An 18,739-nucleotide genomic window follows, 5' to 3' on the forward strand; every position below is an offset into this window, starting at 1 on the left:
TATATATATAGGTGGAAAGTAAATATTGCACCATCATCTTAAACATGACACCATGGCGTCTCTGGATATGACTGGTAAAGTCGAGTTGTCTGCAGTCAGGACGGAAAGCTTCTCACGTGTGTGGTGTTGATTTCACTGTCATCAGTGTGTGAGAGCGTCGTCCTCTCTCTGGCAGTCTCACTCATGTACATTAGCTCTGTGCCACAGCTGCTGTCTTAATAGATTGACATGCTTTTAGTTGGATTTAGTCTTTATTTGAAATCTGCAGAGATTTTGCTCAAGGAAAGGTATCAACACTGTTCACAAGCATATGTGAAACATATTTCAAATACCGACATACTGACACTCCCTTACTTACACATTTATTTGCCTTTCTAAATACATGGCAACATAAACTGTTTTTATAGTAGTTAGTCATAAATACTATAACCCAATCCTTACAGAAAACTTTAGTCAGTTTAACTGACTTGGATGTAAATTTGTTCACAAAATATTTTTAATATTTTTCTTTTCTAGTTTTTTTTTTTTTTTTTTTTTTAGTATAACCTGTGCATCAACTGATGTTACTCTTGCACAAAGATTAATTTTCCTTTTGTTTAGTTTACTTTAAAATGGGTAAAGTGAGTAAACGAGTTCAACAAATAAAATAATAACACAGTGGAGTATAAATACTGATTTAGCAAAAATCATCTACAATAATAGACTACTTTAAAAAGCATTTTATGAAATGAAAAAAAATAAAATTCTCTTAACGTTCTTTGTTTATATTTGAATCATTCAAAATAAAAAATAATGATAATAAAATAATTTTTAGTGTTTATGTGAATGACCAACACACACGTTTCAGTCTTCTGATCAGCACATGCTAATGACTGTCGTCTAATTTTAGCCACAGCAGTATTTGTCACTCCCAGCTGCTCATGCCTGCACTTGAGAGCAGTTCACACACACACACACACACACGCTCAGACACCCCACACACTAACCTGGGGACTCAGAGAAAGCCTGCTCACTTTGTTGTTCAGACGAAAGAGAAGGGAATTTTGAGAGGGTGGAAGTTTTTCTTTCTTTTTGGGACACTTGATTGAGAAGATTAGGCCCAATGGTGCTGGATATGGGCACTGATAACATGACAGGAAGCCCTGGACAGGACTCAGATCTGCCAGAGTGTGACTGCGACATTAACAGGCAGGAAAACATCTATACACTTATCATTTATATATTACATTTCTTTTAATGCAATTGAATTTTAATGCATTGCTGGAAGTTCCCATGTAAAGTGGTGTTTTCTGTCATACTTAAACACATCTTTTGGCGAAGTGTCTAAATTGTATTTTATTTGTTTATGTGAGTGAAATATGTCGTTAGAGATGAGTATTTGAAACTGTCATAGTTTTTCTCCACGTATGGGATTGCCCAATGATTTCACTGAAAATTTAAGTTGGTTAAATGAAGAAAACAGTATACCATGCTGTATTTGTTGACCTTCGGTTGCTGTTGTGGTGGGTTTAGTTTCTGTGTCTTTGTGCATGTAGGAATGTAGCTTGAAGCACAGTCACACTGAACTGTTCACATACCAGGGTTAAATGAGGGATTTATCTCACCAGGTCAATCTGTGTTTTGGCTAACTGCCTAAAGCATACACCAAAGTTTCTATCACAGATAACAGAAGTTGAAACATGTCCACTCTGCATCTGTGCTCTTTGCTACACATCCAGCCTGAGATAAGACATTTTTTCTGAGATCTTGATCTAGAATGGTGGAAAGCTAAAACATGCTATGCTGGTATGTGTGTGTGAGTGTGTGTCAGTGTCACTGCATTGGGCACGTGATTCTATATTTTTAGGCATGTTCAGGAATTGTAGGAAACTCTGACACCATTGGATTGCATTATACCTCTGCTTATAGACACCTTGACCTAACAGTACATCAGTTAACAAGTGACAAACTTCATAAATCTGCTATTGTAATTGGACAATGTAATTCAAATGCTTTACTTATATATGTAAACTATTTATATTTACCATAAAAATATTTAATAGATGCTAGAAAATCATGTTCTTATGATATTAAAAGCAGTATATTTATATTAGCATTATTTTAGCTAATTATGCTTTGATGAAAGTAGAGATGACTGATTGGCTGTATTTTCATGACTGTTGCGATACAATTTTTTAAATTTTTTTTTAATGGCCAGTAACTGAAACAGAATAAATGCATCGTTGACAAGTATACGCTACAATAACACTATAATGTTAACTCAACATACATTACTATTACTGTAATTAATAGTATTTTATTTTTTAAATAATTCTTGAATTTTTTTTTCCTTTGTTTTGTGCTATGTCTAACATAAAATGCTATGTTATAAAAAGACCTCAGCAGTATAAAAGTCCTTGACTTCATGAACAAAATTAATAAGGAGTGTACATCCCATATTTAGTTATTCTTAAAAGGAAAATTCTGATTCATCCTGATCTCAATTTTCATTGACTAAGCTTTAAGATGTTTGCACTGCACAGTCCTGGTTTATATAGCCTAATTACGCTTGCAGATTAATAACACTTTTTTCAGAATGTGATGTTAATACAATCTCCGTATTCTACCTCTTTCTCTTTGTCCCTGGGGGTCTGTAGGGTAAAGAAGTTGCGGGAGACACTGGTGGCCGTGCAGCAGCTAGATAAGAACATGAGCAGTTTGCGCTCTTGGCTGGCTCACATCGAGACTGAACTCTCACGACCCATTGTCTATGAAACCTGTGACTCGCATGAGATCCAAAGAAAACTCAACCAGCAACAGGTAACTCACACACACTTAGTAAAGGCATTTACATATGGTCACATAAAAGTGAGAAACTTATTTATTTGGAAGGCAATTTGGAAAGTAATTTTGCACACACATATCTTAATATATACAAAAATATATACAAAAACCAGTATATTTAATTCCGAGAGCTCTGTTGAAAAGTCAAAATAAGAGCTTACTTCATCTGGCTCAGTCACTGACCCACTTACTGTTTTAGTATCACAATGTATCCTTACTTTACCCAGCAACATCCACATATCAGCCTCTTTCTGCTTCTTTTAAAGAAGCAATGTTAGACAGTGTTGTAGACATTTTTAAAATGATGATGCAACAAGATGAAACACATTTGTAAAAAAAAAAAATGCATGACCACAAGCTAATAAACTGAAATAAAATAGAAGCAGGCGAGATGATTAAAATGTCAGATGTTGTGAGAAACTTAATAGAAGTCTACAATCTCTGTGCAGGAACTGCAGCGTGACATCGAGAAGCACAGCACAGGTGTGGCATCAGTGCTGAACCTGTGTGAGGTGCTGCTGCACGACTGTGACGCCTGTGCCACGGAGACCGAGTGTGAATCCATCCAGCAGGCCACACGCGGCCTCGATCGCCGCTGGAGAAACATCTGTGCTATTGCCATGGAGAGGAGGCTTAAGTAAGTGTGCTGTGTGTGATTCATAAGTAAATCGATGCACTGGAAAATGTACACACAAAATGACAACTGTTCAACGTTAATAACAATGTCTTTCTGGAGCACCAAATCAGCTTTGCCATCACAGTAATAAATGTATTTTTGCAGCATAAATGCTCGAACCGTATATACTAATGAAGACTGCAGTTAACAAAAATGCAGTACAATCAAATCGACCCCTGTAAAAGTAAAAGAAATGTATCCCTGAGCTGAAAATGAGTTATTTAGCATAAGTAAAGTTGAATCAGTCCACCAGAGGAGCAGGTGTGAGAGCATGTGTCATGCCAGCTGACTAAGTGTATACAGGTGGAATCAGAGTTGACTTCAGCACATAATGAACTGTTTAACAGCTGTCTTTTTAAAATAAAGTATTTCTATTAAGCCCCCTGGATGATATTGTAAAATTGAATTTCCAAATAGATATACTGGGCTGTGTATGTGTTTGAAACTCGCTGTATGTGTTTTTGCAGGATTGAGGAGACCTGGAGGTTGTGGCAGAAGTTTCTGGATGATTACTCCCGTTTTGAAGAGTGGCTGAAAGTGTCAGAGAGAACAGCAGCTCTGCCTAACTCCTCTGGAGTGTTGTATACCGTCGCTAAAGAGGAGCTCAAGAAGTTTGAGGTACTCAGAGATTCACAGAGCTGAACTACTATTTCTTTTAAATATGCACTTAATGAAGGTGTAGTTAGAAGTTTTTTCTCTTTGTGTGTGAATTTGAGATTTTGTTCACACAGTGTAATGGTGTTATTTGCATCACAGGCATTTCAGAGGCAGGTACAGGAGTGTCTGACCCAGCTGGAGCTGATCAATAAGCAGTATCGAAGGCTGGCACGTGAAAACCGCACAGACTCATCCTGCCATCTACGCCAAATGGTGCATGATGGGAACCGACGCTGGGATGTACTACAGAGGAGAGTAGCTGCCATCTTGCGCCGACTCAAGGTGATATTATCAGTTATATATTGTGTACACTACTGTTGAAGACTTTGGTGTCAGTAAGATTTTTTTATTATATATTTTTTTTTTAACTATTCAGCGTGGGCACATTCAATTTAAGTGACAGTAAGGACATTTATTATGTTACAAAATATTACTGTTTCAAATAAATTATGCTCTTTCAAACTTTCTATTCATCCAAGCTTACTAAGAAATATATACATTACTGTTTTCTTAAAAATGTTAAGCAGCCACTTTGAAATAATAGGAAATTGACCAAAACAGCATATTAGAATGATTTCTGAAGGAATCAAGTGACACTGAAGACCCCAGAACCTAAAGTACAAAGAAAAGCAGCGTGATGAATTGACTTGTGCTTCTTTTGTCCTGCAGCATTTCATTGGCCAGCGAGAGGAGTTTGAAACAGCTCGGGATGGTATTCTGGTTTGGCTGACGGAGATGGACCTGCAGCTTACCAACATCGAGCATTTCTCAGAGTGTGACGTCCAGGCCAAGATCAAACAACTAAAGGTAATGGCTGTGTGAGCATACATGAATAATTTACATTAAAAAAAGCTATAGCCTTGTAGACAGCACTCCAACATATGTCAATTTAAGTATCAGTACTTATCTATTATTTCCAGTCTATTCTTATACTGTCCAATCAAAATAAGTATACAAAAATGCATTTTATTAAACCAGACAAATGCTTAAGGATATTTAAGTTTAAATTTGAATATTCATTATAGTAAAAAATACATTTTATACATTGTTAATTAAATAACATGCACAATATACAATATCTATTTTAGACCTAGGAGATTCTCAAGCAGAATTATTTTTACTTGTTCTTTAGAACAATTATTTTACATTTTTTTCAAAATGACTTTACTTGTTAACACAGGCGTTCCAGCAGGAGATTAGTCTAAACATGGGGAAGATGGAGAGTGTGTTTGGGCAGGGGGAGGTGCTGATGGAGAAGAGTGAGCCTCTGGATGCTGCTGTCATAGAGGAGGAGCTTGATGAGCTGCAGAGATACTGTAGGGAGGTGTTTGGTCGGGTGGAGCGCTACTACCGGAAACTCACACGCCTGCCGGTAAAACACAACTTCAAACATGCATACACTTTTGCTTGTATCAGCTTTTGCTTTGCCTGTTATAAAGGTTGCTTTCATTTTATGCTACCTCTCATTCTCAGCTGATTGATGATGAGTTTGAAGGCTCAGATCGTGAATTTGAGTCAGGTGACATCTCAGACCTTCAGTGGGGTGAGGATGGTACCCTGTCCCAGACATCTAGCAGACCATCTTCAGGTGGGACTGCTCCTGTTTGTACAAATGGCTCTGGCCGGGACACCCCTGCCAGTGTAGACTCCATCCCTCTGGAATGGGACCACGACTATGACCTGGACCCCATGGGCCATACCATGTCTGCTCAACAGGGCAGACAAAAAGATGAGGACGAGGAGTTACTGTGTTTGGCCACTGCAGCCCTTACAGGTGAGTGTGCTTGACCTGAAGGATGTTCATGAGATAAAGCTCCAGCTGAGTGTCCACCTCCCTGAGCAGGTCTTCTTTGTAAACTGTTGGTATGTTTTGTTGTGTATCTCTTTTTCCACAGACGTAGTAATTCCTGAGAGCCCTGAAGCTTATATAAAATTAACAGAAAACACACTGAGGTCTTCCTCTGGTAGGCAATAAGTTATGGCATGCTAAATTAATGCTAAACTACACTGCATGCTGTCGTATTGCATGAACTGCACTATTGCATGAATTCTAAAAAAAAGCATGGCAAAGATTCTGACGGATCTGGTCTATTGTGTTTTCCCACATTAAATTCTTTCTCAAATCACATGCTGCTAATTGGTATTAGATGATAAAAAAAAATTAGGAGGAGAAAAAGTTTTTTTACCTTATGCAAAATTTTATGTCTTCACTGTTATTTTTCTTCAAATATATACACCTTGCTGAATACAAGTATTTATTTATTACAAAAAAATGAGGTGAAAAGATGATGCTAATGTAACTTCAATTGTTGGAACCACATGCATGCCACAAGACCACTGCATGGTTTTACAAGCGCCTTCATTCATACTTTTGATATTTTAGAATTCACTGAATTCAGAATAGGTTGCATATAAAACAAATGTATAATGGTTGCATTCCATTTTCAACAAATAACATGATTAAAACATTAAAAGCTTTACAAAACTCCTAATACACTCACAATGTGATCAAAGAATGGCTGTGTTTCAGACTGATTCTTATTTTAAAGGCATCCTGTGACATTCTACGTTAATCTTTACATTAATTCCTGCAGGTGAAGCAGTACGATTATTAGACAATATAATGGACACCAGCCGCTACAGCCTCGAGCAGACAGATGGTACTATGGGTGTTCACGGCACTTCATACATGGGCTATGTGAGTACAGATTCATTGTTGAGCTCTGTCAGTTTAATATGTAGCAGCGGTAAGTTTGATTCGTTTCTTTGCCCCCAACAGATGAGGCTAATGGATGATTGCCGTGGCAGTCTAAAAGCGGTCAGGAGGGTTGAGGGGGAGCTGGAGGAGGAAGAGGATAACCTGTCAGGCCTGAGCAACCCTGATAACACAGAGACACAGAGCACTGGTTAGCCCAGCACAGAAACTCTGCGACTGCATGTATGTGTACGTGTACGTATATGTGTGTATATTTAAATTTAATGCTATTATGGTAATTGTCATATTTCAGGTGTTATTGAGCGTTGGGAGCTGATCCAGGCCCAGTCTGCTGGTTCAGATCACAAAGAAAGAGAAGACCTGGTGCTATTGCAGAAGATGACCTCTGACCTGGATGCCATGGAGGCATGGCTCGGTCAGGCTGAGATGGAGTTAGAAGAACTGAGAGGGAAAACTCTTAGTGCAGATATACACACTATTGAACAGAGAATTAGGAAACTCAAGGTTTGTGGTTCATAGTAATATATTTGTACATGTGAATTTGTTTGTGCATATTTGCTGAGTGATTCTCTTTTAATGCTATTGATGGGCTGAACAACTGGCCATAGCTTTTGAAAATCATCACAAATGAGATTGAGTTCTGTTTGTAGTCCTAAAATCTGGAGGATAATTAAAATGTTTGAACCATTTTAACATAACCAACATTATTGTCATATGACCTCGTTATACATCTAATCAAGCTGTTTAGTCATGAACCAACTTTTTTTTTTGCTATGGATTACCTCTGGAATAGCTAATGTGGTTTTAAAAATGCCAGTTTTTCGATGTATGTGTAAATCGATGTTACTGTAAATATATGATAGTTAACCGTGCCCAAGCTGTAAACAGATACATTTGGCACTGGCAGCTCCATGTGTGGATTGCTCACATGTCTACACTGTAAAACAAGTCATGCTCACACGCACACACACACACACTGACATTTCAAATCAGGCAGGATGTCAGCAACAGAAATAAACCAGAGGAAATCCACAGCATCCCGCTGACCCACATACAGAGTTAAAATCTGAGAGCATCTGATTTCACCGGTTATTTTTACTTGCACACTAAAACACATTGGTACATAGTTCAGAGGCTGCAAGTGAACCTTCCCTTCAGAGCAATTTATCAACGGAGATTACTCAAAATCCAACTACACATCATTTCTTGGTAACACAATGCAGTCTCTAAAACCAACACACACATTTCTAGTGAAAGCTTTGCTCTTCTGTCTCAACAGGACTTGCAGAAGGCAATGGATTCTCATAAGTCTAAAGTACTGTCCATCAACTTAAATAGTGTCACACTACTCCAGTCAGACTCAGAGGAGAGCAAGGGTCTCAAAGCGAAAGTCAAAGAGATGAACTCACGTTGGGATCGACTGGGGAAATCACTGAAAGATTGGAGAACCGCACTTCAGGATTCTCTGATGCAGTGTCAGGTACATACACAGACATCTACGCTACTGTTCAAAAGTTTGGAAGATGTTTTTTGGACAGTTAATACTTTTGTTCTGCAAGGATGCAAACGTGACAGTAAAGACATAGTAATGATACAACAAAATTCTGCTTCAAATAAATGCTGTTTTTCTATTCTATTCATTTTCTATTCATTGAAGAATCATATAAATTTTTCCAGAAAGGTAGTAACCAGTCATAAGTTTTCAACATTGGTAATACCAAGAAATGTCTTAAAAATCAAATCAGCATATTAGAACATTTCATTTTCATTTTCAAGGATTATGTGACCTAAAGATTTGAGTAATGGCTGCTTAAAATTCATCTCTGCCATCACAGGAGAAAATTCAATTCACAATGTATTGTAATAGAAGAACATTATTTTAAATTGTAATCATTGTCTTTATATTTTGGTCAAGTATCAAAGCATCAGTTGTCCAAATTCCAAACTTTTGAATGATATTGTAATTAAACGTATGGATGCAGATTCTGTCATTCACAATATTTGCTTTTCTACAGGAGTTTCATGAGCTGAGTCATGGTCTTCTTCTTTGGCTAGAAAACATTGACCGTCGGAGAAATGAGATCATCCCAATTGCATCGGGGCTAGATCGGCACACACTTCAAGCTCATTACAGAGCACTAAAGGTACCTGTGAAGTCACTGCTTTTTGGCTGAATTCATAATTTGTCTTCTGTTCACCCTATACAGCATCATTGTATGTTGAAAACAGTATGTCTGGTTGGCAGCTAAAACAGTGTTCACTTGCTTGTTTTAGATGTTCTTAAAATTCTCCAAACGTGACAAAAATGTATTCAAAACGCAAATGCTTCATTTTTAAGTGAAACTACATTGACACACATTTGTCTACAGCAAATCCAGCGGGAGCTGTTGGAGACTGAGCAGAAGGTGGACAGTCTGCAGGAGCTCTCAGGACAGCTGCTGGTGCAGTCACACGGCAGCGAGTGTCTGGAGGCCCAGGAGAGGGTGCATGTCATCGGGAACCGTCTCCACCTGCTCCTGAAAGCTGTGGCCACCGACCTGGAATTGCTGGGAAAAGAGCTTCAGGCTTCTGGGAACAGACAGGTCAGTGTTCAAGCACGTTCATCATTTATTCATCTCATTACCAACCATTTGTTTGGTTTTAATGGATAAAAAGAAAAAACATTAGACATCGTCCAAAATATCCAACCATTTCAAAGCTAAATCTCAGATCTTCACCCAACTCACAGGATGCGTCCCTCTGGCCTGTTACGGATGATGCAGATACTTCTGGATCGGTCAGTCCTGCTTCAGAGGTCAGCGTTTCCACCAAACGACAATCGGTAATGCATCTCCTCTCCCTTTTTTGATATTGCTTCGGGCATGCCGTGAAGGTCACTGTCCCGCTAAAGTGAGGCGGTTGAGCTTATAAGAGGGGAATATTTTTTGAAATGTTGGTTCCTGTTGAATATTTTTCACTGACAAGATCCCCTGGAGTATATGCTCACTTCCTCATTCCCATATAAATATGTTGGTTTCAACATTTATTTGTGGAAGTACTTTACTTCTTATGAAATTTATACAAGAAACACTGGCTTTCCTTTTAGACATGCTTTAAATCAAACGGATCCTTGCTAAATTTGAGTGGATTTGTTTGAAGGTGTCTGTGTGGAAAGCCAGGTTTCTTGCACCTTGCAAGTTTTTTTGTTTTGTCATTGCCACCTATTTTGCTGCTGCCTTTTTGTTTTGTTGTTACTGGTTTGTGATTATACTGATGGCCTGGCTATATGTCTCTGCTTGTCACCACAAGCTTTGTCTTTATTTGCTGGACTGAAACATTCTTTCTTTCTTTTACCCCCTCCCTTCCTTTTGCTCATTGCACAACAGCTACGAGGCAAATGTAGTGTGTCAGAACCAGGATCCTCAGCCAGACTTCCACGTCACAGGTACCTTTCTCTCGCGCTTTAGAATGCAGGGGGGGATGATGGAACTCATTCCAGATCCAGATCCAGACCCTGATTCCAGATCCCAGATCCATACCAGCAGAGGCCAGAGCACGAGTCGCTAGTTCTAGGAAATTAATTTGTTTTGGATCCCAGTCAAGGATTCTTAGTAATCTTATGTGTTATTGTCCCCGAGAACATAATGTTGAGTCTGACAATGTAACTTTGTGTCCTTTGAACCAAGTTGCGTCCATCACCTTTCTCCATTCTTGATGCCATGTGACAATACTGAAATTCTTTTTCCAGACCATGTAATTTTTGGTTGCTTTCATTGTTTTTTGCAGTTTTATGTTTTTGTGCGAACAATTCATTGTGATGATCTCTCGCTCATCTCTGCCTTACAGCAAAATTAGCAAAAACACAGAAAAGCAGCCATATCGTGTACAACTTTCTAATACCTTTCATTAACAACATTGACAAGCATAACACGTATGTAATGCTTAACAAAGTATTTTTTCATTTATATTAAATAGACAGAAATGCTATGAAACTTCATATTTAAACGCACATGAGCTGCTGATTTGTTAAGCATTATAGCATGTTTGCTGGGACTTCTTAATGAAATATATTATTAAGTATTACAAAATATGGAACTGTCTTTGATGGAAGTGAAATCTGTCCAAAAACCAAAATATTTAATGTGTGCAGTTTGTCCATAAAACATGGACATCTGTTAGTGAGGGACTAAATGTATATAATGAAAATATTATATGCAAATAAAAAACAGTGAAAGATGATATAAACTATTTGTTTTAAGATGGAAGATTAGTCAGTGCAAGTTATATTTTCGGAATAGCGAATATTTTATTTTATATTTTAAGGTGATATTTTAGTCTGTTTTCATCATTATTTCTATATAGCTTTAGCTATTTTAGTACAGTAACTTACATTTATTTTAGTCGTTGTCTAAGCAAAAGTTCAAATTTTCGTACTTTTATTTCACAGCAACAGATTTAAGTAGTTTTAGTTGTAGTTTGAATTAACGATAGCAGCAGTGATTTAAAGAGATAATTTAAAAAAATGAATCACCCTACTTTTTTAAAATCATCACAACATTTCTGTGTGTGTCATTATCATTTATCCGTTCGTTCTGATGTACTATTACAATGTTTTGTAGGTTGCCCAGCGGTTCTGGCTGCGTTTCGTCTCGCTCTGGTTCCTCCGGGTCACAAGGTGGCGCTGCTGTGGCTCGCTGCCAGCCCTTTCTGCTGCGAGTGCTCCGGGCAGCTCTGCCTCTGCAGCTTCTACTGCTGCTCATAGTGGGCCTGACCTGTCTGGTGCCCACGACTGAGCAGGATTACAGTTGTGCCCACGCGAACAACTTTGCCCGGTCCTTTCATCCCATGCTCCGCTACACTAACGGCCCACCGCCTGTATGAGCGGACGAGACTTTACTAATGCCTTCATCTGCTTCATATTACACTGCAGGACACAGAATGGACTAGTGTTAGCCAAAGCTGATTGTTCCTGTTCCTGTACAGTTACTGCTGCTAACTTCATTTTTCACTAAACAGTGTACTATTGAACTCATTGCAATGTAGACTAGTGTGGGACATCCAAACTGGTTAACCGTTTCTGTCCCAAAAAAACTGAAGAAAAACTATGAAATCGTAAATAATTATGTACTTAATAGCACTGACATAAGCATAAGGTACTGCACTTATACCGTCCAAGAAAATGGCCAAAATTATTTGCTTAGGCTAAGGAAAGTGTTTTATTTTTATTTTTTTATTATTTAAAATTGTAGAAAGAAAGTTATTTTGAATATTATTTAAATAAGATTTTGCATGGCAATTTCAAATTTTATTTTTATTTCATGGCATTGCGTTACTTTTGTTTGTCCGGAAATGTAAAAACAGTCACTGATGTAGCTCTATGAGAGACGTGTGCTTTTTATTACTGTTATATACTTACTGTATCTTTATTTTGTGTGTTATGACAATGACAGTGTGGAGGAAAAAAACCCATTATAATTACAATGTCTATGCCTATTTATGTATGTACAGTTTGCTAATGCTGACAATAAAGACACATCTTTTCATTTAATATATATATATAAATTCTTCTAATCTTCCCATTGTTTAGTTAAAAGTTTCATTTTAAAGTGATTTAGTTTTTTTAACTCTGTCCTTTATAATTAAGTAAAATTAACATTTTCACATTTAGTTCCTTCAAAATGAAAACATACTGTACAGATGATAAAACTCAAGTATCAAATATAATAGCTGCTAAATGTTGACACATTCACAGATTTGAGGGAAAATATGACACGTTTGGGTATGGGCAGTAAGGCAGTCAGTGTCACTTCCTGTATTGAATACCAGACCAGTGATTATAGGCTGTTATTCATTTCAAGTCTTCACAATGCTTATAGAAATCAGCATTTACGTGTCAATTGACATGGCCAACCAATTACAGCACAGCAAAAATATGATGTAACATTTCTGTTAATTTAACCAACCAATAAGCACAAAATATGGCACTAATGTCACCACTAACTGCTGCTCTGTTCCCTTCAATTTGAGTTAAAATTACTTATATTTAACATTAAAAAGGGAGCAGTGACTTTTATTGATAAACATATCTCTGATTGTGAAAATATATCACATAATTTTTTTAATTGTCTTGTTTTTCCAAGAGTAACTTTACTCTTGTTTTCAGTTTCAATTCAGATCCTTTATATTAAGCGCTGCTTGTAATTATACATAACTATTATTGCCATAATGCAAATAATAACAGTAACATCAAAAATGTGTAACACGGATGCAGAGATATAAAGTTCTTGGGTTCTTCAGTGGAATATTGATTCTAACCTCGTCTGATTTTAATACAGTAATAGTGCTTGATAAACCGTGTACATGGAGAAATGCTAGTTCATGATATAGTTCACGAGCCACCTGCTTTTTTTTTTTTACTTTATTTTTTTGTTTGTTTATCTTAAAGGGTTACTCCACCCCAAAATAAAAATGTAGTGATTAATCACTTACCCCCATGCCATTCCAAACTTGTAAAAGCTTTGTTCATCTTAGAACACAATTTAAGATATTTAGGATAAAAATCCTTTTTTAGGATAAAAAAAGGTCCAGAAAAAGTATGAAAGACACGTTTTGACAGTGTCTTCCAAAATATCCTCAATTGTGTTCCGAAGACGAACAAAGCTTTTATGGGTTTGGGTAAGTGATTAATGACAAAATGCTAATTTTGGGGTGGAGTAACCCTTCATATAAGTTTATGATGTGAAACCTGTCACTCCGTTGGCTATTTAAAAAGAAGAAAAGAATTAGCAGCTTCTACATAAATCTGTCTCTCAGTCTGCCGAAAAGGCCTAAGAGCCCTTTTTTCCCCAAAGTATGACACTTTTTCAAAATGTCTTTTTAAGCTAATGAATCACGTGAACACAGATGTATAATGTTTGGGAGCCTTGTTCTTATTTGAAGACCTAACTTTTCCATTTCTAAAGATACGTTTTTACGTTTTAATGGGTTGGTTTTCAGAATCTAAAGTGGACTTTGATAAGGCACAAGGAGAGACTATTAGACAGCACTGACTGCTTCACAGTCTTCACATTCTTCAGTTGTTGGTTAATACACAGCTCAGGGGTCTGGACTCTGCTCGTGACAGGCAGTGTTGGGCAGCACGGCTCCAGGACCTCTGGAGGGGCTGCTGTTGCTGGTTGTTGGTGTAGAAGGGGGGTCTTTCTCACTCTGTGGCCACGGTCTCTGCACCTTTCCTGAAGAATGGAACCGCTGGGCGTCTAGCATCTCCAACAAAAGGTCATACAGCGGGACTCGATTCTTACATTTCATGCGGTATAAGTGCTCCATTCCTTTGTTGCTTTCAAAAAAGAAGCAGATATTATGTCCATGACTAACTTTTTTTGTCTTTTTGAATGGAAGTGTGTGTGAAATTATGTTTGTGTTAAAGTGCCCCTATAATGAATTTTTGAGAATGACCTTTCAAGCAGTGTGTAAAACAGCTCAAAGCGAATGAAAACACCCTGCAAAGTTTTAAGTCTGAAAGTGCGCCGTGTCTAAAGTTACTGTCCCTCGAAAGAGTCGACTCCGAATCACTGAACGAGTCCCAAGCGTTTCACTTTGACGTCAAAATGAAACATTAGCATACTGCCCGCCTACTAGTTGGTCTTTTCACTTTGATCTGAATGAAAATGCACATTCGTTCTTTGCCAATAGGTGCCTTTTAGTAGCGTTTAAAGCTCACAAACATTGCTTTGAATCAAAATGACAAATCACTGGAGCTGTTTGCAAAAATTAATCATTAAAAAAAAAAAGATTCGTTTGGGAATTGTTGAACAAAAAAGCTACAAATAAAATAGTTTTTTGACCTCGCATGTATGTCAACCTGTTGTTTGGGACTCCAAACCAAAATATGAACCTTTCATAACCCATAATAACAGGGGCACTTTAATGATCTTATTCGTTCTTTACCTCATGTGTCTGATGTGTGAGAGCAGCAGCAGAAGCTGGGCCTGACGGCGGGACTGGAGCTGCAGAGAAGCACCTGATTTACCAATGCAGTAAATGAGGGCATCAGTGATGTTGTCCAGCATGCACTGTACCATGAAGCTGTCCATCAAGGGCTCCACTGGACTGGAGCAGAATGAAAATGCACCTGACCAGACAGAAGAGATAAGCAATAACCATTAAAGAGTTACACATTAACTAACACCTAAGACGTGTTTGTGCTTGTTACACCTAGGACAATGATTTGAAAAATGTCTATTTCCTTTAAAAGGGAAGGTATTTCAAATAAGGAAAACTGAGTGTGTTGCACTTGATCCAAAAATTGAAAAAATAAATAAATAAATAAAAATCTCTGGATGAACGTTTCCACAAAAATAATAAACAGCACAAGCAATAGCTTTTTTACAATTCCATAATTCCATTTGAATATTGACTTGCAGGCTCACCAGAATTGAGAAGTATGATGGCTTTGAGGCAAACAAATTCCTCCAGCTTGAGGTTGAGGCTACGGAAGCGTGCCACAGTCGCCAAGAGCATGTCAAAAATCTCAGCCATCCCCTCGACACATTCTCCTTCACTCCTGTAAAGAGAGGTAGAGCAGCACTTTATCCATGTTAGGAGACTGTTTGTGCCATTTACTGTGATATGTGCCTTAAAATAGCCCTGTTTTTTCCTCACCTCCACCAGTGAAGCTGTAAACACTGAATATGCTGCTGACTGTTTACATGAAGACTGGACCTCTAATGGACTCCCTGTTTTTCAGCAGTTCTTTTTCTATATTAGCAGCCTCCTTTTTTTTCTCATCGAGCCTTTAATTTTCAGTCCCATTCCGAATGTTACTCCCCCTTTCTCCTTCGTCCTCCAGGATGCTTTATTAAGCTCACCACTTTTTTTTTTAAGGATGCTGGTTTTGGTTAGATTGGTATAGCCTTAGTCAGCGATGACGCTGTTCTCTAAAGAGCCTGTTCCCAACCGGGTCCTAATTACTCTCTACTTGTGACATGGTCTTCTGAAGAGGAGCACTAGGCACTCAGGTAAACAGTTCACATCCTTTAACAATCTAGTTTTCGTTTCATAATCATTCAATCTCATTTTACGAGCCACGGCCCTCTACTGGGCCAGATCCTGTCCGCAAGGGGACAAAAGCACATGCAACTCAATGTTCCTTATGAAATTGAGGCAAAAAATAAGCACATGCAGAGGGAATGCATCAGGTCGGTATGACATCTCAAAAAGCCCACAATCACCCTCACAGCATCAGCATCAAGTAAGATTACCTGAGACTAAAGTTTCATTAGAGTATAACAGGTGTCCCTGCGGATTTCTGTGACGGCATGTTAGTGCTTTTTCATTATTCCTAACAGTCAAGCAAGGTTAAATGTAATCAAAACACTTTAATGTGTTTTCAAAGCATGGTCGCGCACTTGTCTGACTAGATAAATATATGTGATGCCAACAGTGAGAGTGAGTCATTAAACTGGATTCGAGTTTTATTATTATACTTTTTTTATTATTGCCTCACTAAATGAGTTGTTCCAAAGTGAATATGTACAAAAAAAAGTGTAAATGCTTATTTTACAGTGGCCTACAAGAGGAGGTGCAGAACATCCAGTACCTATCGAGGATGAGATCCTGAGCAAAGATGAGTTTTCCAGGCGAATGAATAGACCTCCATATGAGGCCGATCATCAACACCTCCAGCCAAGAGCTTTCCAACAGCTGAACCTGATCGTGCAGAGAGAGATCCTGGAAACCTGGAGAGAACAGAGATGTTGTGTTTCATACACCAATAATCTGGTGTCAGTCAAATTAGTTTTTCACATTTTAGTCAGCACGGCTGCTTCGAAGTGTTAACAAGTGACAGTAAAGACATTTATGATGTTAATTTTAATGAAAAGACATTAAATGTTCACCAAATCAGCATTTAGAATGATTTCTGAAAGATTGTGTGACACTGAAGACATCACATCTTGTAATATAGTTAAGTTACTAAGTTAAAGTAATATTTCACATCATTATTGTTCCTACTGTATTTAAGTTAAATGAATGCAGCCATCATGAGTAAAAAAAAAATATATAACAACCCCAAATTTTTAAATAATAGTGTGTTGTGTAGCAAGAACAATAACAAGTAAAATGTGACCTTGGACCACAAAAACAGCCATAAGTGACATGCAAAAATACATTATATGGGTCAAAATTATAATTTTTTTTAAAGGAAAGATCCATGTTCCATGAAGATATTTTATGAATTTCCTACCATAAGTATATAAAAACTTAATCTTTGATAAGTACGCATTTCTATGAACTTAATTTAAAAGTGGGGTTTTTTTGTATCTCAGCCAAATATTGTCTTATCCTAACAATTCAGCTTTCAGGTGATGTAGAAATCTCAGTTTCAAGAAATGTATACTTATGACTATAAATGGACTAAATAAAATAGCATCTGCAAAATGATTCTGTTTTGGACAGCTGTTATGGGGATATTTCTGCTGTAATATTGGCTGTTGCTAGGCACTTACTTAATTGTCTCTATGATATTCTGCTCCCTAGATATGGTTCATGACCCTCCTCTTCCCATCAAGCTGCACGATTTGCTATATAATTCAAGTCTGTAGCACAAAGGTGGCTTGCAATTTAATACTGGTACTATTAGCAAAATAATGCATCATATTTCTTGCCTATAACTGAAACTATTAAGGAAGGGTTAGAAATGTGATGATTTTAGGGTTGTAACACACGTGAAACCACATTTAATATTCGCTGTATCTCATGAGTCGTTTTCCGAAGAGGGTTAATTAAGACACCTGAACATTGGATACTGTATAATGGCTCTCTCAAACCTCCCAGCAGGTCTTTTAATGTGTGCGAGCTCAGCTGGAGGCCGAATCAAGCTGAGGCGCAGCACAGATCAGATGTAATAACACCCATCTTCTTTACCTTCGCGCCTGTGACCTTGTCATTTGAATCTCTGCCACCTGTGCTGTCAAAGCCTGCTGCCACGGTTACGCAAAATTGGCAAGGCTGTCACCAGGGGTTTTGTTCCTAAAAGTGCTTCCTTCTGATGTTTACCTGGTACTTTCTTAGCCCAGGCGATCATGTGAACGAGCTCTTTGTCAGCCATGTTTGTGAGCAGGGACATCATGGTGATCTCGGTGTACGGGCGGCTGTGTTTCTGCCGCGAGCAGACGGCCGGCGGCTCTGCCCCCAGAAGCAGCATCAGCACCTGGTCAGGAGGCATGCATGAAGCGCTGACCCCACCGCCGCCGCTCTTCTTCCTCCTGTCCTGCGGAGGAGCCGTTTTCCGGCCGGTGCGGCTCGACTGCTCACTGTAGCTCTTGACACGGTCTTCATTAGCGCTCCTCCTCCTCTCACACCTGATAGCGCGGCCTCCGCGGTCCTTACGAATACCTGCAATGGAAAACATACAGGTTATTACTTTTATTATGTCCTGTTTTCATACTACAGAGAAAGACTGCGAAGTACATGTGAACACAAAAATGTAATATATTTAAAATTCATTTATTTTATATTAAGTAGTAAGTATTGCTGAAATCTATTAGCATATTTACTGACATACCACTCGAGACTTACTGATATGAAAATTATAATTCAACTTTGGAGTAATACTTGTACACAATGCATATTTTTTTATAGTAAGCCTTATATGTTTTAATATCACTGTTAATGAGGAATGTGTGGACTTTGAATAATATTTAAATATAAAATATTTAAAATGTACCTAAAGTATACTTGCAATAATTCCACTTTAGCACAATCAAACATACTTCAACAAACAATTAAATTGTATTTAAATACAAAATAAGTTGTTCCAATTTAGCAGACTTTAAGTATATCTGTTTAGTATATCAAAAGTACAATTGAGTATATTATTAAGCACATAA

The 18,739-nt window shown here is 37.9% G+C and overlaps 2 protein-coding genes and 1 long non-coding RNA gene across 4 annotated transcripts in view; 2 read left to right on the top strand and 1 right to left on the bottom strand.

The window, feature by feature from the left end:
• Nucleotides 1–12,399, top strand: part of LOC122324584 (nesprin-1-like) — a 99,614-nt gene extending 87,215 nt beyond the window's left edge. Inside the window, exons 129-145 of one of the 2 annotated variants that reach the window (XM_043219118.1) lie at nt 2,637–2,799; nt 3,273–3,460; nt 3,967–4,117; nt 4,256–4,438; nt 4,826–4,963; nt 5,337–5,528; nt 5,630–5,930; nt 6,052–6,120; nt 6,751–6,854; nt 6,936–7,062; nt 7,165–7,376; nt 8,152–8,352; nt 8,888–9,016; nt 9,242–9,454; nt 9,601–9,693; nt 10,238–10,296; nt 11,471–12,399. In XM_043219118.1, the coding sequence (XP_043075053.1) occupies nt 2,637–2,799; nt 3,273–3,460; nt 3,967–4,117; nt 4,256–4,438; nt 4,826–4,963; nt 5,337–5,528; nt 5,630–5,930; nt 6,052–6,120; nt 6,751–6,854; nt 6,936–7,062; nt 7,165–7,376; nt 8,152–8,352; nt 8,888–9,016; nt 9,242–9,454; nt 9,601–9,693; nt 10,238–10,296; nt 11,471–11,732 (2,785 nt within the window). In that variant the 3' untranslated portion in view covers nt 11,733–12,399. The remainder of the gene's footprint in view (nt 1–2,636; nt 2,800–3,272; nt 3,461–3,966; nt 4,118–4,255; nt 4,439–4,825; nt 4,964–5,336; nt 5,529–5,629; nt 5,931–6,051; nt 6,121–6,750; nt 6,855–6,935; nt 7,063–7,164; nt 7,377–8,151; nt 8,353–8,887; nt 9,017–9,241; nt 9,455–9,600; nt 9,694–10,237; nt 10,297–11,470) is intronic. The other variant, XM_043219117.1, reaches the window with a different exon arrangement.
• Nucleotides 12,228–18,739, bottom strand: part of LOC122324587 (estrogen receptor-like) — a 21,349-nt gene continuing 14,837 nt past the window's right edge. Inside the window, 5 exon segments of the mRNA XM_043219120.1 lie at nt 12,228–14,187; nt 14,799–14,982; nt 15,281–15,414; nt 16,450–16,588; nt 17,907–18,245. Of these exon segments, the coding sequence (XP_043075055.1) occupies nt 13,947–14,187; nt 14,799–14,982; nt 15,281–15,414; nt 16,450–16,588; nt 17,907–18,245 (1,037 nt within the window). The 3' untranslated portion in view covers nt 12,228–13,946.
• LOC122324590 lies at nt 15,287–16,551 on the top strand. Its single transcript, XR_006247203.1, has 3 exons — nt 15,287–15,426; nt 15,522–15,868; nt 16,416–16,551. It is a non-coding gene; the product is annotated as an uncharacterized LOC122324590 (long non-coding RNA).

This window comes from Puntigrus tetrazona, chromosome 20, assembly GCF_018831695.1.
Source record: "Puntigrus tetrazona isolate hp1 chromosome 20, ASM1883169v1, whole genome shotgun sequence".
In the NCBI taxonomy this organism is placed as follows: Eukaryota; Metazoa; Chordata; class Actinopteri; order Cypriniformes; family Cyprinidae; genus Puntigrus; species Puntigrus tetrazona.